Source organism: Tachysurus vachellii, chromosome 13, assembly GCF_030014155.1.
Source record: "Tachysurus vachellii isolate PV-2020 chromosome 13, HZAU_Pvac_v1, whole genome shotgun sequence".
NCBI lineage: Eukaryota > Metazoa > Chordata > Actinopteri > Siluriformes > Bagridae > Tachysurus > Tachysurus vachellii.
Window position 1 is genome coordinate 18,640,752 of NC_083472.1, and position 19,910 is coordinate 18,660,661.

General features: G+C 39.7%; 2 protein-coding genes across 5 annotated transcripts; one reads left to right on the forward strand and one right to left on the reverse strand.

The window, feature by feature from the left end:
- Positions 1 to 1,566: 1,566 nt before the first annotated feature.
- immt (inner membrane protein, mitochondrial (mitofilin)) lies at positions 1,567 to 9,626 on the forward strand. Of its 4 annotated transcripts, none has more exons than XM_060884481.1 (14): positions 1,567 to 1,738; positions 2,675 to 2,746; positions 2,964 to 3,152; positions 3,267 to 3,432; positions 4,200 to 4,331; positions 4,612 to 4,725; positions 5,464 to 5,597; positions 5,856 to 5,959; positions 6,294 to 6,429; positions 6,761 to 6,890; positions 7,049 to 7,272; positions 7,444 to 7,575; positions 8,240 to 8,369; positions 8,563 to 9,626. In XM_060884481.1, the coding sequence occupies exons 1-14, from the start codon at positions 1,697 to 1,699 to the stop codon at positions 9,168 to 9,170; spliced, it is 2,313 nt and encodes a 770-aa protein (XP_060740464.1). In that variant the 5' UTR covers positions 1,567 to 1,696; the 3' UTR covers positions 9,171 to 9,626. The 4 variants fall into 4 exon arrangements, with proteins under 4 accessions (XP_060740464.1, XP_060740463.1, XP_060740465.1 ...); XM_060884480.1 differs by having other exon boundaries at positions 2,675 to 2,745; positions 2,960 to 3,152; XM_060884482.1 differs by having other exon boundaries at positions 2,675 to 2,745; positions 2,960 to 3,152; positions 7,052 to 7,272.
- A 200-nt stretch (positions 9,627 to 9,826) lies between these two features.
- On the reverse strand, positions 9,827 to 19,664 carry ptcd3 (pentatricopeptide repeat domain 3). Its single transcript, XM_060884485.1, has 24 exons — positions 19,567 to 19,664; positions 19,312 to 19,364; positions 18,746 to 18,785; positions 17,970 to 18,015; positions 17,798 to 17,866; positions 17,485 to 17,589; positions 15,925 to 16,048; positions 15,640 to 15,749; positions 15,468 to 15,544; positions 15,211 to 15,298; positions 15,053 to 15,113; positions 14,624 to 14,706; positions 14,396 to 14,540; positions 14,108 to 14,158; positions 13,923 to 14,012; positions 13,697 to 13,725; positions 13,490 to 13,596; positions 12,873 to 12,951; positions 12,688 to 12,778; positions 12,469 to 12,554; positions 10,899 to 11,047; positions 10,289 to 10,330; positions 10,021 to 10,179; positions 9,827 to 9,935 (listed from the first exon to the last, which is right to left on the reverse strand). The coding sequence occupies exons 1-24, from the start codon at positions 19,653 to 19,655 to the stop codon at positions 9,896 to 9,898; spliced, it is 2,013 nt and encodes a 670-aa protein (XP_060740468.1). The 5' UTR covers positions 19,656 to 19,664; the 3' UTR covers positions 9,827 to 9,895.
- Between the last annotated feature and the right edge of the window lie 246 nt (positions 19,665 to 19,910).

Sequence of the window (19,910 nt, forward strand, 5' to 3'; positions counted from 1 at the left end):
ATGTTGTGGGTGTGATGGTCAGATGTGCCCATATTTTATATCTTAAAATGTTTGGAGTCCCTCATTTTCTACCAAAAAAAAAATACTCACTGTCTTAGAAACGTCTGTACATTTGCACATTCGTGCAGCTATCTCAGCCAATCATGTGGCAGTAGCCCAATGCATAAAAACATGCAGAAATAGTGCAAGAGCTTCAGTTACTGTTCACATCAAACATCAGAATGGGGAGATATACTCAAAGCAGCCTATTTGATACCGACCACCATGCTACAGTTAGAACCAGAGATCACTGACCACTTTATCATGGATGATGCCACATGCCAGATGTGATGGTTTGAGGAATTCAGAGAATGCTGAGAAAATCTGGGATTTTCACACAGAAAAGCCTCTAGAGTTTATACAGAATGGTTTGCAAAAAACAAAAAACATCCTGATTTTGGAGGGTCTGCAGGCAAAACATCTTGTTGATAGAGATCAAGTCAAGTCAAAGTCAAGTAGCTTTTATTTACAAGTAGCATTTCGACCATATAGAGCTGTTGCAGTACACAGTGAAATGAGACGACGTTTCTCCAGGACCGTGGCGCTACATAGAACAAAGACAGAGCTAAGGACTTAGTAAGTTAGTCCTAGCCAAATAAAGTGCAACTGTGCAAACAGTGCAGAACAAAACACAGTGCAAACAAAAAATACAAGACAAAAGACAATACACGAGACAATAAAAAACCAGAGAAAACCAGTGTAAATACTGTATGTTCAATTAATATTACGTGTGCAGAAATACTGGGATGAACCCAGTATTATAGCAGCAGTTACCTGAGATATTGTATTGTGCAAAACAGCAAACGACTGAAACGTGAGACAGCATGTGCAAAGAGCAAAAACAGTGTGCAAAACAGCACGTAAACAGTTTGATGGATGTATAATGGAAGAGTGTGTATTTGGTGTAGGTCTGTGCAGTCCATACAGTTGATGTGCATGTGCGAGTTGTGCTCAGTACAGTTCAGTTCAGTTATTAAGGAGTCTGATGACTTGTGGAAAGAAACTGTTACAAAGTCTGGTCACGAGGGCCCGGATACTTCTGTATCTTTTTCCAGATGGCAGCATGGTGAAGAGTGTGTGTGAGGCTAAGAGAAGAGAATCAACATATATCAGAAGATAATAAACAGATTAGTTTGAGTTGACAGAAACTTGAAAGCATCTCAACATGCACAAAACACCTCTTGAGGTGTATTGGCTACAACAGCAGACGACCACATCAGGTTCCAATCTGAAGATATCATGGGCTATCACAGATTTATCCAGACAGGACAGTTATTGAATAAATGACCTGGTCTTCACCTGCCTTGTTTTGGTAATCAGCATCTATGATATAGCTTTAAATACTTGTTTATGGCTAATAGGAGTAGAGTGCATGATTTTTCCTGTGTGCATGTGTGTAACGTGTACATAAATGTTATAAAACATAATTATGTAAAAACAATTATACACACTTTCATATTTCCCCAGTCACGTGACTCAATGACAACTTTCACAAACGTTAGTGCGCATGCGCAGGATGTCCGTCACTCGGCGGAACAGGCGTGATCTACAGTAGTGTGTGCGGTGAAATTGCTAACTAGGTGTGAAGGCTTTTATAATGTTTTGCTGAACTGAATCGTAAATTTATTTCTTGGAAACAAATCGCGAAGCAGGAACGATGCTGCGTGTCTGTTGGAAAGGTGCAAACACAGCTGCACGGGTAAGTTTTCCCTACACACATAGCTACATAGCTAGTTAGCTAGTTTTGACCAGAACGGTCATTCAGTGACCCACAGAAACAGGCCTGTGTCTCTAATGTCCTTGACTGTATGTTTACTCCTATATGTTTTATTGTGTTATGTCGGATTTAACACCACACATACGTTATCGTTGAATTGCTGGATTATATTATTTTATCACAACTGAAAACGTAGCTGTGTGCGAGACGGTAATTTTTCTGCTATGATGAAGTAAGGGGGCGGGGCTTCTGGAGTTGAGTGACGTGCAGGTCGACGAATAAAAGGACACTGTGTGAAAACTCGTATTTTACATGTGTGTATGACGTGTATATATATGTTTACGTGTATGTGAGCGGTCAGTGTATGATTCATGATTTTTGCCATGCTTTCATGCCAGTCGGCTACTGTGGAAGAAATTAGTCTCTTAAAAAGTTTTTTTTTCTTACACTGGCATCTAAATCAGTCGAAATGAATTGGAAAGGTTTATGCAGTCTTTAAGTCTCATTCAGTCTTTAAGTCTCATTCAGTCTTTAAGTCTCATTCAGTCTTTAAGTCTCATTCAGTCTTTAAGTCTCAAATGCAGTCTTTAAGTCTCAAATGCAGTCTTTAAGTCTCAAATGCAGTCTTTAAGTCTCAAATGCAGTCTTTACGTGTCCTGCGGTCTTTACGTGTCCTGCGGTCTTTACGTGTCCTGCGGCCTTTAATTCTTTATGTATTTATCAATAGTTTGAGGACGTGACCTTGCATGTGTTTTCCCTTGTTTGAGATACATGAATTGTAAACCATCTTGAAATGAATTGAGCAAAAGTGTGCAAATATAATAAATCATTAATTCATATATTGGAAAGTTTGGTAAACACGCATATGAAGCTTGTCCTTGTTAACTCCTAAATGATTTCTCTTATTTTGGTCCTCAGAAATGCCTGTGTGAAAATGTGGCGGTCCCCCGGCAACATTGCCGTCATTACGCATCAGCTGGACATTCTGGGTAAAGATTTATTTTCCTAAAAACATACATATGTTCAAGTTAACATGTGTATAGTTATGCTTCTTATTTACATATAATAAACATTTACCAGGTGATGAGTTGAATTTCTCTGTTCAACAATATTTAGTATGCAGAATGTGCCATAAATGCACATATGTTTTACAAGCAGTCACATTATTCTGTTAAAAAAACTTTTAATATTTGTGTGTTGCAGGTCTTCTTCTGCAGGTAAGATTGTTGCTGCCAGTCTCCTGACTGTGGGTGGAGGCCTGGGTGGTACGATCCTGTACGCTAAATGGGACCCAAAATTCAGAACAAATATTGAAAAGAGTGTACCCTATTCCGAGATGCTGTTTGAGCTGATGCTTGGTCCCCCTCCACCACCGGTCTCTTTCCCAAAGAAACCGGTAAGATCAAAACTTATAGAACCTGACTACTTGGGCTGTCACCTAGACAATTGTCCATATCTTAACATTTTATACATAAGGTATAATAACAGAAGAACTTTACATGTATGTTAGGCAAAGTTTGAACCACTGCAGATATCATCAGTGTCTGAAGCTACAAAAGACTCAAAACAGCCGAAAGTAAAAGGCAAAGCTAAGGAAAAGCAGCCCGATTCAGCGCCTGTGGAACCCATCACTGCTCAGACTGTAGAGGAGACAAAGTCATTACAGACCCTGCAGGGTGAGTGTTTTCAGAATGAAAGTCCTTAACCCTGTCTTTGTTTTATGTAGCACCTTGATCCTGGAGAAACGTTGTCTCATTTCGCTATTATATGGTTGAAATGACAATAAAAGCTTCTAGACTCTTCTTGACTCTTGAATACTCCGTGTTTGAGCACCTTACTCAAACACATTTAATTTGCTCTCTTGCTTTGTTGCTCATTTAACCTTTTTGTTTTTAAGAATTTATTAATTACTATTTACTTGCAAGTCAGTTTAGGTTTCATTTAAATTCTGTTATCTGTTCATTTGAGTGTTATTTAGCCTTTAACTTTTTACTGGAGTCTCCTTTGAACTGAGAACACAAAAGTGTGTATACAAAAGTGAATTGTGGTCCACCTCAGGGCTATGCGGTCTAATTTCCATGCACTTCATTACATGTGTTAACAGTGGTACAACACCTTTCCTTTAAATGTCTTAAACTTTATCAATATTTGTGTTTATATGTAATACTACATGCTTGAGTACCAGACATAAACTAAGGTTAATGACTGTTTAAATCCTGAAGCACTTTTGTGATGTGAAAATGATTTACTCCTTAAAGGAGTTATTATTGTGACTAGGGCATACTCTTAAGAGTGGGAATTAAATTGTCAGAATGTGGACAGGTCTGATTTAATTTATCCTCCCACATACCCCCAAGTACACGTACAGTTATCAGCTCATGACTCAGCAGTTTCCATCATCATTCACATGGCACTGATGCGAGTTCTGCTGCTGTTGTTGCAGAGGCCTCAGCTGAGGCAGCCCATATAATTTCAGCCATCAGCGAAGTGCAGTCTGTTCCCGCACCAGGCACCAGTCTCGAGACAGCCGCTGTGCCCCCTACATCAACTCCCTCTCCGACCAAGCCTGGGGCAGGTTAGCGCGTGCCATCAATGCCTGCCAGCTCCACATCGTTTGCGTTGATGTCTCTTAACTCTTCACTACTAACCCATTTTCCTTTGCATCGATACTTAAAAAAATCAAACTCCTATTTCACAGATTCTGTATTACTAATTTTCTTAAGGCCTAAAATTATTTTGGGCCTGTTTTGCAGCATTTTAGCTTATTGGGTGTTGTATGTCTTATTGAAAAGGTGGATGTAAGATAGTGTGTGTGTTCATACCTGTATGTGTGTGTGATCTACATGTATTTTTAGCTGAAGAATGTCATGAGTGTACTCACCATGAACCAGTACTGAAAGAGCGACCCATGGAGGAAGTGTCTGCACGCTTGGCTCAGCAAGACCAGGCTGAACAGGATACTCTGTCTGGTATGTCCACTTCTCTGATATATACACTTGCACAAGCATACTAATACTTAAAAGCATAAATAAAATGGAATTTATTGTGTCAAATAAATGAAGTCTTTTGGCCTGTAATACCCATTTTAAGAACCCAAAAACAATTAGTTACACAATACAATTTAAGAGGTCATTATAGCATGTAGGTTCTTCGTATTAAACATTTAACATTTACACTTCTAGCTGTTGGCAGACGCCTTTGTCTAGTGCGACTTAGATTTATATCTCATTTATATAGCATCCATCCTTTTAGAATCAGCCATGACCAAGTTGTATATACAAGGTGTCGTTTAAACCTCACTAGATTGTGCTGTGTGCTTTAACAAGAACCACATGACAAAGGCATTAAGTCAGTCTGAAGTAGCTTGGAGCAGTTACACAGAGCACTTATCTGAAACATGATGGAAAGCGTATTTACTTAGGAATGATCCAAATATCACACCTTTTAAACTGCTGCTATAAACATCTTTAGTGATATTACAAAATTTGCCACTAAACTGGATACTGATTTATGAGGAAAAAAACTTGATTAGTTCTTTGTTATGTATATTCTATTTCTATGCATCTTGTTTTATTTATCTTTTACTCATACTCAATATTCTTCCAATAGTCATTAAGATAGCCACCACTCTTTGCTGAATCACCTCTAATCTTCTAGTCTATTCAAGTAGGATGATGCTGATTAATTGTAACGATGCCTCCATACAGCATTATCACTTGGACTGGAGGAAGCCTTGGGAGCCTCGGCCAAGCTTACCCTATCTGCCATTGGAGCCCAGGAAGCAGCGCTCCTCTCCATCAACAGCCACACACACAGACTCCGAGAGGCAATGGACTCCGAGGTGAGCACACATTCTGTCTCTCCTACTGGTTTTCTTTCTTTTGAATTCTTTTAAACATGTAATCATATAATTTAGTTTGTATAAAAAGTTTAGTGCCTCAGTTAGGCATGGGTTTTTATGCCATTTTAACATACCATAATGCTGGTAAGACTGCAGAAGGGCCAAATAAGTGTAACTGGATTTACTGAAAATTGCATAGACAATTTTTTTTAAACTTTGTTTTAAACTCTCTGTAACTGTCTAAATTTGCATTGTTAGGATTCTCCAGATAAGAAGTCAGCTCAGTGGAAAGAGCTGGAGGATGCACTCAGTCATCGCACCCATGCCGTGGACCAGGCTGGAGAGGCACTTCTCCAAGCCAAGTACTGCCAAATGCTAGAGGACTATTAGGGATAGTTTATTACAATTGCTAATAGCGAATTAAAATTGAATATGGGATATTTAAGCCCATCTAGCTTAATGGTTAGTCAGGTTACTGTTTATTTTAAAGTCATACAACTGCAGAATCTTGAATCGCATCAATTGCTAGCATTGAAAGATAAATCCATGCACTTTAAATTGGCAATAAACCTGTTCATCGTGTAAATTAATGAATATACAGCTGTTTCTGTTCCTCAATAAGAAAGAGTACATCACTATTCATATTTATTTAATGATTGCTGTGCATTTATGTCCATGTTGTGTGCTTTTAATAAGGGAACAGCTTGAGAGGCTCAGAGGAACGATCAACAGTGCTAAGGAAGCAAAGATTGATGCTGCCAGACCACAAATTCTGGCTGCAGAAGAAAATCTACACAGTATGATCGTGGATCTGGACAAAGCCGTAACCAAAGTGTGTGTCGTTATCTAACTCACTAGTGTACTTAAATGATGGACTTAAATCCAGAGATTCTCACACACACACATACATACACACACACACACTTGGTGTTCTGTCCTCGTTTGGAATAATTACATAATTTGAAGTGAGATTCTATTCGGGCTTATACTAATGTAACATACTATTCAGTGTAATTTTATTCAGCCTCTAATTTTAATCTTTTAAATATAATACTAGCATTCTGACAAAATGATGCCCGATCCTAGTTTTCTGGTCTTTTAGTACTTTAGTGATCGTGTAAGTTCCACATACTCATAAATCTCCATCCTCCAATCCTGTGCAGGTGCAGACAGCTCAGACTGAGGCAAAGATTGTGTCTCAGTACAGTGAGCTGGTGAAGGAGGCCAAGGCTCAGTTCCAGAGAGAGCTCAGCAACATTACACCTGAAGTCCAGGCAAACTGGAAGGGACTCAGTAAGCAGCCATAGACTTAATCTTATACAGTTCACAAGTTTTAAAGCCTGTGGTTCACACATTGCATGCACATATTTGTTGTACGTAAAAGTTTCCTTCATGTAAATATTAGGAGAAATTCTATGTTTTCACCATGTAAATGTTCTTCACACTCAAAGCAGGAAAGCTGAGTGCTGATGATCTGAATTCACTGATTGCCCACGCGCACCGCCGCATCGACCAGCTAAACCGTGAACTGGCTGAGCAGCGAGTGCGTGAGCAGATCCGTATCCAAACCGCACTGGACCAACAGAAACATGAGCACCAGAGATCTGTGGAACAGGCTGTGGTCACTGCACTGGAACACCACCATGAGGAGATGAGACTCGAGCAGGAGAAGAAAGTAAGTGATTTAAGACCAATGGATGCTGTCGAAAATTTCTGTGTAAATACAAAATATATAACCATATTTAAATGTTAGAAACGGCTTACAGTTGCTATTGTAATAATGCAGCTTAGACGTAATTTCGACTTCATTCTAACGTGGTGATTTAACCGTTTGTGTGTGTCACAGGTGCAGGAAGTGCGGGAGGTAATGGAGGCAGAAATGAGAACGCAGCTGCGAAGGCAGGCAGCCGCACACACTGACCACCTGCGCGATGTTCTGAAAGTGCAGGAACAGGAGCTGCGTGAGGAGGCTCAGGAGGTGAGAGACTTCCACACAAACAGTCGGTAAAGTCGAACATCTCTGATAACTGCGAAGGCGTGATTATTTAATCAGCTTGAGCTTTAATGATTTCATGGTCATGTCATGAAAAATACCTTATAAGAATCTTTAAATGTTCAGGGACACTTGTTGCCACCGTTGGCCTCAACAAGTAATTGTATTTGAATCAATATTGCTCTTTCAATTACTAAATTTTGAACATCCCTAATAACACTATTCATAGTTTAATGTTACGGTCGTATTGATCGCTAATTATATTGAGCTATTCTTGGTGTGACCCCATGTTGTGGTGGCATATTTTATTCATATTTCATATTTATATATGTTCTAACATTTAAAAGTTATGTGATCATGTAACCCTACACTCTTATTTATATGAAAAATGATATATTCAAGGACAGGATCAACTATTATTAAAGGCGTACTGGTAGATGCTAAATGGTATCTTGCTGCCTTGTAAGTTGACAATTTATCAAAAATATAACAGATGAGAATAAATCTGTATCGTACTTAGCAAAAATATAAGTAGTTAATTTGTTTTAAAAACAACAATGACGACTCATATTTCATCAAAAGGAGAAATACAGGTGGAAAAAGTCTTTTTAGACTACTGTTAATGGTCTAAACCTGCTTTCTTGTATAGTCTCTGAGCAATAAGATGATTGAGCAGGAGATGCACTACCGCCGTTTGGCCCAGGAGCAACTAGACTCCTTCACTCTGGATATGAACTCTGCCTATGCCAGGCTCAAGGGCATAGAGGAGGCCATTGACAGTGAGTCTTGCATTGCATTTTTTGTTTGTGCTGGTTTTTAAATGAAAGCATTTAAAGTCAGCTGTAGAGAGCTTGACCTTCTAGGATGCCAATAATGACTACAGTGGGATGAAATGTAGCTGCTCTGCATAATATGTAACTGTCTTCAATTACATAAACGACTCAGACAGTTCCATCTGCTGTTCCCCTACAGGTCATGTAATTGCTGAGGAGAAAGCATGTAAAGCTCACCAGCTGTGGTTATCTGTGGAGGCTCTAAATTATGCAATGAAAACTGCGGAGGCAGATTCACCCTCTGAACCTTTAGAGGGTGCTGTGCTCACCATCAAAGAGAGTTGTGCACAAGATGAGTTTGCCCAAGTCTTGGCTTCAGCCCTGCCCGAGGAGTCAATAAAGCGTGGCATTTACAGTGAGGCCTCACTGCGTGCTCGCTTTTATGAAATCCGTCGGCTAGTCCGACGCGTGGCGCTAATAGACGAGACACGTAACAGTCTTTACCAGTACTTCCTGTCCTACTTGCAATCCATCCTGCTTTTTGAGAAGGAACAAGAAATGCCACCCAGCAAGCTGGTACCAGAAAGCCTTGACCCTTTCAAGCTGCTCGCCTATGCCACCTACAGTGTGGAGCGTGGTGACCTTGAGCTAGCTGCTAAGTTTGTCAACCAGCTGCATGGTGAGGCAAGACGTGTGGCTCAGGACTGGCTCAGAGAAGCCCGGCTCACCCTAGAGACCAAACAGGTGGTCAATTTGCTGTCGGCGTATGCCAATGCCGTAGGCTTGGGCACCACACAGGTTCCTTAAATTATACACAACAGATAAGAGTTAAAGTTAATGAGGACTGGCGTCCATCTACTGCTAACAGCAATCTACCCTCCTCAGATTAATTTATACACCAGCCCAGGTTGGGTTGGTGATATTTGTTTTGGTTTTTTATTGTTAAAAGCACTTTTGCAATAAGGCTTTGTCCTGAAATAATAGTCTGTCACTCAACATCTGTATTCATAATCTTTCTAGTTACATAACTACACAGCAACCTACACTTTAAGTTTTGAGTGTGTAGCAGACAGGTAGGCCATCGGGTGAGGACCACGGTCTGAACCTTGTTTGTTCACAAGTCGGCAATTGAAAGCTTAAGGTTCAGTATCCTAATTGATGATTAGTCAGGCTTTTGGAAATGTTCAAATCCATTTGTGTCATGCTATGGATATGAATCCGCCCCTCTATACTGGATGTTAATAAATCAAGGATGTTGATGTCTGTTTTATTGCGTCCTTTCATGTCATGTTTGCTAAGTCACTTGGTTTCTATGGTGAATTTGCTAGTTCACTCATTTTGAACTAAAAATTAAGGCTTAACATTGAGTAATGCATAGGCAATTTAATTGATGGGCTGGTCATAGAATGTATAATGCAGTTCAGCACTTTTGTTTCGTATAAATAAAAAACAATCAAGTCACATTTTTATTACAGGTACATTTTATTGTAAAGACATGATAAATTATTCGCAGCATGCACAATGCCTTTCAGTCAGTCAAGTGTGGAAGACTCCAGATCTGATAACATCACTCTGATAGAAACAGAAGCAGATTAAAATGATTCCTATTCAGGCATCTTTTAAATAAATAAATTAATTTATTAATAAAAAGACTTACTTTTGCTCATCGGTTAGCTCAAACTCCTGCTGCACCTTCTCAATAAGATGGGGGGTGATAGGCAGGCAAAAACTCGCAGAGATCTGGACCAGCTCGATAGCCTTCTGCGCATCATTGTGTGTCTTTATACAGGCAAAAAACTCATTCATCAGGTCCTCACTGTGAACAGACAGGCAATTACAGTGGTGTAGGTTTAGGCCTATAGATTTAAGGAGAAAAAAATGTTTGAGACAGGAGCCATCCATTGGATGGATGGAGCCATACTTACGATGGAATTCTGTTGGTGGTTTTGAAGATGTTCAACATTTCCCTGGGGAAGGAAAACCCAAAACAAATAGGTACATTATTCATACTTCATTATTCAGTACTTCATTTACGATTCAGTGTTTATTGTGACTTGCATAAATATTTATCCCCTTGAACCTATGACTTGGATATGAAATGGATTTAATTCCCAGTTGTCACACATCTACACAAACTAACCCCTAATATTGAAGCGGGAAGGAAAATATAAATAACAAAATTATTTACACATAACAATAGTAGTGATTAATCAGCTATTAAGACTGCACAAGTGCAACTCCCAATTAATTCTGGTGCAAGTGTCACACAATTAGTCAAATCAATTCATGCTACATCCAATTACTGTCACATGAATTCAATATAAACCTGTTCCTAGAAAACACCTAAAACATCATAAAGCGATGAAGCAAAACAGTTCTAAAGCAACTAAGCTGTAGAAAGCTATACGTGAGACGGGAGAAGCTGTTAACAGGACAACCGAATCCAGGACATGCCAACACAAGAGGAAAGTTTAATAGGGTTGATTATTTATGCAAGACACTGTAAAGGGATCCTTTTCTCAAAGCAATTCTCACCCAGCCTCCTGTATCCTTTCTGCTGCCAGCAGGATGGAGGTGATGCTACTAAGGGAGTTTGTTGACCAGTTGAGTGGCACTCTGACATGGTCAGTTTGCATGTATAGTCTTTTAATGTCCAGAGCACAATCTGCAAATGAATTCTGAACCTGCAAAATATATAAAAAAGGTTATTTACAGATGTTTTTAATTCTAGACAAGTGCTGTTTGTATCCTGCTTTTCCTATTTGACTTAATTAACACAGTAGGTTTTCAAACTGTTTTACTTAGGTTGAAAAATGGACCCAAAGCCTGAAAGTTCTGACAGATGGACCACGCTATCACTACCCTGTCAATCATAGTGACACTAGGCAATACTTCACCCCCAAATTCCTGTATGATAAGGATGAGCTGGCTGATGGAAGGGAACATGCTGGAGACTAAATTGAAGAGAAAATTAAAAAGAGTTTGGCTTTGAACGACCACGAAACCAAAAAATTCAGACGTACAATGTATTAGATCCAGAATGGGTTCTATTTTTAGAACATGCAACGGAAAAGACCCAGTTTAGTTTTCGTCTTATAATGGTAGAAGTTCGGCCCTGGATTTAAAAAGACTTGAGTCAGTGTAAAATGCAGATAATGCTGCTATAATCTGTCCAGGACAGGGATGACTGGATGTTCTCTTCAGGAAAGGAAGTACCGTAATTTCCAGACTATTGAGCACACCTGAATATAAGCCTCACCCACTGAATTTTTAAAAAATTATTATTTTGAACATAAATAAGCCGCACCTGTCTATAAGCCGCAGGTACATTGAAACAGAAGGAGCAGGAAGTTGGACACATTCACAGATTCGAGTTTCCCGAGTCAATAACTCCTGAGCTAAACGCTGTTACTAGCAAAACGCGGTTGTAGCTGCCTCTCTACATTACTACGATAGAAAAGAGGTGTTATTTGTGTAGCAACAGCGTTTAGCTCAGGAGTTATTGACTCGGGAAACTCCAATCTGTGAATGTGGCCAACTTCCTGCTCCTTCAGTTCTCTCCAGCGCTGGAAAGCTGATCCTATATTAACACGTCCTACTTCTTGCCTTATCGTAAGCCTTTCTTCGCTTTCTTTCTTTGTTTTTATCCTCCATGTCAATGTTAAAAACGCTTTCTGCTAATGTCACACATGCGCACTGAACACCCTCTCCACCGCATATTGACAAGACACACCCCTTTCTGCTCATTGGCTACACGTTTTTTTTATTTTTGTTTTGATTTTTAGTTTATCATCCCGACTCTGTTTTCTGAAGCATTTCTCAAACATCAGAGACCCTGCCTTTAACCCGTTTGGCAATTTCATTGGTCTAATGAAAGCTTCATGCCGCCAAAAAACTGAGCACGTCACAGAATGTGTGTTTTTTTTTTCTTTTCAAATTAAAAGCGGGAAAAATCCATATATTAGCCGCGTCATTGTTTAAGCCGCAAGGTTCAAAGCGTGGGAAAAAAGTTACGCTTTATAAAAGCTTATAGTTTGGAATATACGGTAAGCTTAAATTATTAGTTAAATTATTATAAATTCTTCACTTCCTATGAAGGTCTTACCTCTGAACTTTGTTTCTCCCGAGCCATGAGGGAAAGGATCTGCTCCAGCAGATCCATCCTATTGTCATGTCCCATCCGTTTGATATCTTACACATAACACACAAAGTAAATGAGGTGGTGGAAATCTCTGATCTCCTTAACATATACACACTCCAGCTGTATATAAGGTTTTTATCTACACAAAAAACCCAACATGGTAGATATCAGGAGTACACAAACCTTTCCATATCTGAGGAATCAGGTCTAATCTGTTGTCCGTGTCAAGTGCCTGAAGCAAGTCTTTCATTGCTTGAGAATTGGGGTAATAAAGCTGCAACCAAGAGCACAAGTAAAAGAAAAATGCAAAATCAGTTGTGAAAGATCAGCACTTTGTCATTTGTTTCCCTGTATGCTTTTCTACTTACTGAGGGAATAAACTCTTTGTACCACTTTAGCACCACATCAATGTGCTCCATCATACACAGGAGGTTAAAGAACCGCCCACTGCAACAATGAGATTACGGGATAAAAGCGGGGGTAATAAATCATAAAATTGCAATAAATATTAAAGGTGGGGTGCACGATGTTTGAAAGCCCATGTTGACATTTGAAATCGCCAAAACAAACATGCCCCTAACAGAATTGGGTGTCACCCCTGTTTTAGCTCCGCCCCACAATACATACGTAACCAAGGCAACTATTATGGTGGAACAAATGTGTTTTTGTAGTACTGTGTGTTGTACCGTGAAAGGTTTAGCTCTGTTTCACGCGGAATAAGACGTTCAACACCTAGAACCCGAGGCAGAGGTAACGGCAGGTATACGCCATGTCAATGTTTCAATCGCTTTCGGCTAATGTCAGACATGCGCACTGAACACTCTCTCCGCCGCATATTGACAAGACACACCCCTTTCTGCTAATTGGCTACACGTTTGTTTTGTTAGTCGGCCCGACTCAGTTTTCTGAAGCATTTTTCAAATGCTTCGTGTACCCCACCTTTAAACGACTCCTCGGTTACTCCACCCTCTGTAGTCATACTCACTAGTAGATGCTCTGGTAATAAGAATCCCCCAAAAGTTGCCAGTTGTCCCCTACTTCAAGCAGGCTGTGCACTCTGTAAGCCTGTTCGATGTCCTTATTGTCCAGGCACTATAGAGAAAAGGAAGGAGAGAGAGAATGAAGACATTATTTGATTTCTGCAACAACAATCAGAATGAAAAATGTACAAAAGAATCAAAAGATTACTTACAATTCTCATCGCATTTGGGAAGAATTGTACTGCAAAAGAATGTTTTTGTTATGTTTCTCCCACATATATATATACTGTATATATACACATACATAACTGTGGCGTTTACTCTAGAGCTGCATTATAACTTTACTACACACTTGGGAATTGTTAAAAAAATTAAGTGTAAAAATGTAAAGTGTCTAAGGATTTATATAAGCTGTAAATCCACTAGATTTTCTTATACCGTCATTTGGGTCCTGGGCAGTAAAGCTTTTTCCTGACATCTCATTTAACACTTCCTGTAGGATCTCAGTGTGCCCTTGAGCCGAGGTGGCTGCAAAGCAAGAATCGCAGGCGGACAACCGGAACAAAATTTTAGGTCAATATTCAGACGCATATGTGAATGTATGAGATCAAAAATGTATTTACCAGCTTTATAAAAGATGCCAAGGATATGATCGTAGGTGGCCAAACTGGGACCTAGTTGGAAGAAAGTGAGACACAAAAACTACATTTATAGAACAACGCAATAAAATAGTAATCACAAAGCTTTTGTATTTTGTTTAATAGGGAACTGTGGTGAGCAGAAAAGCATCTCAGAGTAGAACAGGAATTTCAGTGTTGGCCGTTCTGAGATGATGCTCTACACTACACAGTTGAAGCCTTTGTGTCTGCTTGAATCAAATTTTATTCGGTGTGTATGTCTGTGAGACAAACCGATGCCAAGGGCCTTCATCTCGTTGAGGACGGGGAAGGCCTGCGCTTTAGCCAAAGAGCCGCACCGACGCAGTACCTTCAGCACAGTGTTAAATGTCAGCAAGTTGGGCTTCACCTTCTGTTGAGCCATCTGCTTCAGTAGGTCCTACACACACACACACACTGGTGAGAACCCCAGTAATGGTACAAGTTATGTCTTTTAAAATTAAACAAACCAATCCAACCTACAATGATCAGATCCCATTTATCACTGTATTTGTCCTTTACTTCTGCAGCAGCGATGATCAGTGCATTGAAGGTGTGCACATCAGCTATAGGGAAAAGGAATGTGTTGTTTATATTGAGCAATATGGATAATGATTTTACTTTTTATAGAAAAGCCAAAGCTGTTTCAGCTCAACTTGCTTTAATCAAAACCAACAGAATTTTTACTTGTGTAAACATAACAAATAACGAAAAATTGTATGTGGACAAGGTATTGGGCTACTAATCGGAAGATTGTCCGATCGACTGATGGGAAGATTAAATCCCAGGCCCTTAAACCTCAATTGCTTAGTTGTATAAAATGAGCTAAAAATGAAAGTCGCACTGGATAAGAGCGTCTGCTAAATGCTAAAAAAAAAAAAAAAAAAAAAGAGCAAAATAAATAAATCCTACCAGACAGTCGGTTGTTCAGCAGGTCTGTGTATGTGTCAAAAGCCTTGGAGAAAGCTCCATACTGTGGGTTTAGAAACAAAATGTACATTTATACAAAAAAAAAAAAATAGTCACTTTATTTAATTTTTTTTTTTTTTTTAATGTTGAGATTCTCACACCTTCACCATGCCCCTGATGAGCGCTCCATACGACTCACTGTTCCGTTCCGGCATGGTGTTAAAGATCCTCTGTGCATTATTATTCTCTCTGTGGGTGATAAAATGGATGAGTTTTATTTTGGTCTTCACCTGTGTATGCAACATTAATCTCACAACAATAAATATGATAAAGACACAACTGTATATCAATTTACCCAGGTGTGAAGTCCAGTCCTAAATAATATTTACTACCTCACCTCCAGCGTCCTATAACTCACCTCCATACAATTGTAAGTAGCTCAGAGGCTCTTCGTGGTCGTCCCTTTCTCCGCTTTGAGTCATCTTGCTCTTCTCCCTATTAGAAATCAAAAGGACAAACATATGTAAAGGGATGAAATTGTATGTATTCTATCTACACTGAATGAACACGCTATTGACGCTATTCATTACCACTTCGTCAGTTCTCTGTTCTGGGGAGTCTTCTCGTAGTGGATCCCGATCTCCGTATAGACAAATCAGATCCAGTAGATCATTGGTCAGATCCAGTGACACGGGAGTGCCTGTGAAAAGTTCAGTAGCCATGTGCTGGGTGGTTGTTTTGGCAAACATTTTTTTGTTCAGACCCTAAAATGTATACTATGGTCTTGTACAAAACTTGAACACAGTTTTAAAACTATAGCGAAATGATCTGAAACTGTTTACTACGGGAGATCCTTTTCTGAGAGATCCTCCCACCTGCTTGCACAAGTTGATCATACATGTCCACAGCTGCCTTGACCTTTCTCAGCCTAATGCGCTCCACAAGGGCAGCTTCAGACACCTCCTCTATTTGCAGCTCCACAGTCTCTGGCATTAAACACTACCAAAGAACAACAACAACAACAACAAAAAACACAACACAAATATTTAAATAGAGCAGCAATCTCTGTATTCTATATAACTGAATCAAGAGCTGTTTCAATGTAATACAATACTTTACAATGTGATCTCAGTATTGTGCAAACAGAAAACACTGAAATCACTTCCTTGATCAGTAGATAAACTATAGATAAAGAATGTTTTATATAAAGCATGTATTAGGGGCAGCAGTACAGAGACACTGAAATGAGTCTATAAGAACTTCTCAAGCTTTGCTGTGACACTCACACTCACACACTCACTCACACACTCACTCACTCACACACTCACTCACACACTCACTCACACACTCACTCACTCACACACTCACTCACTCACACACTCACTCACTCACACACTCACTCACTCACACACTCACTCACACACTCACTCACACACTCACTCACACACTCACTCACTCACACACTCACTCACACACTCACTCACACACTCACTCACTCACACACTCACTCACACACTCACTCACACACTCACTCACACACTCACTCACACACACACACACACACACACTCACTCACACACTCACTCACTCACTCACACACTCACTCACACACTCACTCACACACTCACTCACTCACTCACTCACTCACACACTCACTCACACACTCACTCACTCACACACTCACTCACACACTCACTCACACACTCACTCACTCACACACTCACTCACTCACACACTCACTCACTCACACACTCACTCACTCACACACTCACTCACTCACACACTCACACACTCACTCACACACACACTCACTCACACACTCACTCACTCACACACTCACTCACTCACACACTCACTCACTCACACACTCACTCACTCACACACTCACTCACTCACACACTCACTCACACACTCACTCACACACTCACTCACACACTCACTCACTCACACACTCACTCACACACTCACTCACACACTCACTCACTCACACACTCACTCACACACTCACTCACACACTCACTCACACACACACACACACACACACTCACTCACACACTCACTCACTCACTCACACACTCACTCACACACTCACTCACACACTCACTCACACACTCACTCACTCACACACTCACTCACACACTCACTCACTCACACACTCACTCACACACTCACTCACACACTCACTCACTCACACACTCACTCACTCACACACTCACTCACTCACACACTCACTCACTCACACACTCACTCACTCACACACTCACTCACTCACACACTCACTCACTCACACACTCACTCACACACTCACTCACACACACTCTCACACACACTCTCACACACACTCTCACACACACTCTCACACACACTCTCACACACACTCTCACTCACTCTCTCACACTCTCTCACACACACACACACACACACGCGTTACTCACTGGAATATGCGGTTCTGCAAAGTCCTTCTGGAAGTACCTGGGGTATGTGTTAATGAAATACTTAGCTGCATTTCTGCCTGATTCCTGGGACAAAGAATACAGTTTCTGGGGAAAAACAAAAACAGAAAGAATTTACCTGTAAGTTGGCAAAAATATTATTATTATGTACACAGTCTGTTACACCTGACAACTCTAAACTGGCTTTAAACAACTGTGTTTTTACAAAACTGCCATGATGTTATGATGTTATTCCTTATAGACTGATACTGAATGGTATTATGTAGATTTTCTAGAATGCTGACCAAACACTCACAAACTCTCCAGATGTTCTTGGTGTGAGGTAGGAATCATCCTGAAACATGTAATGACAGGCCGTAGGGTCCTGAAAAATAAACATACATGTCATTATTGCACTCATAAACGTATGCAGCTAGCTATTTCTACATTTATAGCAGAGCTGAAAATACAGAAATGTTGTGACCTACCCTATTCACGGTGGCTGCCAGAGCCTGCAACACAGCGTCTTTACTCCTGTAGAAGAAAATACGCACGTGAAACATGACTTGTTGAAATGAGAAACACTTATTGTGCTGTTGTAGAAAAATAATCAGCGATGCATTGCTGTGATGTAGCCGCATGTGAAGTGGAGTTACTGTGCCCACCCTGAAGATGCTCGTTTTCCAATAAATGCATGTCCTGAAGTGCTTTATTCCTTTTATAACACATTTACTAATGTATTATAATAAATCAAAATTTTTCAGTTTACAGTTAGATTTAGTGTTGTGGAAGGTCTGTAAGATAAGTTATTATTAAGCTGTACATAGCTGTTAAAGCAGCTAACAATAGTCAACAGGAACAACAGGAACACACAATGTCCTGATAATGTCTTGAATAGTCTCCCAAGGCAGAAAAACAACTGAATATATCACTTATACTGGAAAACAAAAGTTCTACAATGTTCATATAGAACCTTTAGTACATCAACAATTACGTTTGTCTTTATTAAAAAGCAGGATTATTATCCGTTTGTTTATTATAGCCTTGTGAATAAGCTGTTACTATAGAAATTATTCTCAGACTGAATTAATCGACACCTTCTTACCTTCTTTTGAGATTTGAGAGTTTGAATGTGCCGAGATCTAACGGAACTTCAACCATTACATTTTAGAGAAACCTTTTTTTCCCCCACAACAGATTACAACTGAGACATAATACTATCCAACCATATAGTTGAGCAGTGGGTTAATGGCCTTTCTCTTACCAGGTTTTCTTCCTTGGAATCACAATTTCACCTTCTGAGCCTGACAACAAATAGCAGAGAGGAAGATGTTGAGCATGCAATCTTATTTAAACTGTTAGCAGAATAGAATATCAATAGAATATCATTAACAGATGTACAGAACTGGTCTACGTTTGCAAAAGAATCGTACAAAGTTGACTGGTAGCAAGAGCATCACACAACGGAACAATTTCTCACAAATCTTTATAATAGTGGTATTATGCAAAATTTTAGGAACCCCTGACAATTTCCATGATTTTCATTTATAAATATTTGGGTGTTTGGATCAGCAATTTCATTCTGATCTATCAAATAACTGAAGGACACAGTAATATTTCAGTAGTGAAATGTGGTTTATTGGATTAACATAAAATGTGCAATATGCATCAAAACAAAATTATACAGGTGCATAAATTTGGGCAAGAGACAGTTTGTGGCGTTGTGTGCAGTTGGACAGTTTGTGGCGTGTGTGCAGAAAAGGCTTAAAAAGCCTAAAACACTACACGGATGTGTAATAAAATGTAATTATTATCTGTCTCAGCACTAACCTGACACTGCAACTGCAGGTTCTTGACAAAAAGCAGGACTGAGTCCAAAATACCTGTTCCATTAAACAAAACAAAAGACAATCATGTGTAATTTTGTCTTTCTCTGGACCAGTTACCAGTTTATTATTGGATCTTAGACATGACCTCCATCATTACTTTGGCCATCAGTGCACACAGCAAGCCATCAATGGAGCAGCAGAATAAAACATATGCAATAAGACAATAAATAAAAACTACTGATGTGCCGTATCTTACCTCCAACGCCATGGATCCTTTAGGTTTTTATTGAATAATCGTCCAGTCTTGGAAATTTGACGCACCAGATGCGAACAGGAGGACGCCATTTTCCACAAAAATCGAAATGCATTCTGGGTAGGAATATACCAAATTTGACAATCGTGAGGTGGAAGGTTCATTTTCCCTGCTGCGTTTATTTGTTCTGTAATTATATCACACATAAATTCGATTTTTTGTTTTTATGATTTACATTTTTATAGTTAAAGCATACTTTAATTTCTATAAGAAGTACTGACTTGTCTCCCCTCCTCTTATTTTTGGTTAAGTCCATGTGAACCCACGTGTTGGAGCTCCTGTGCTCT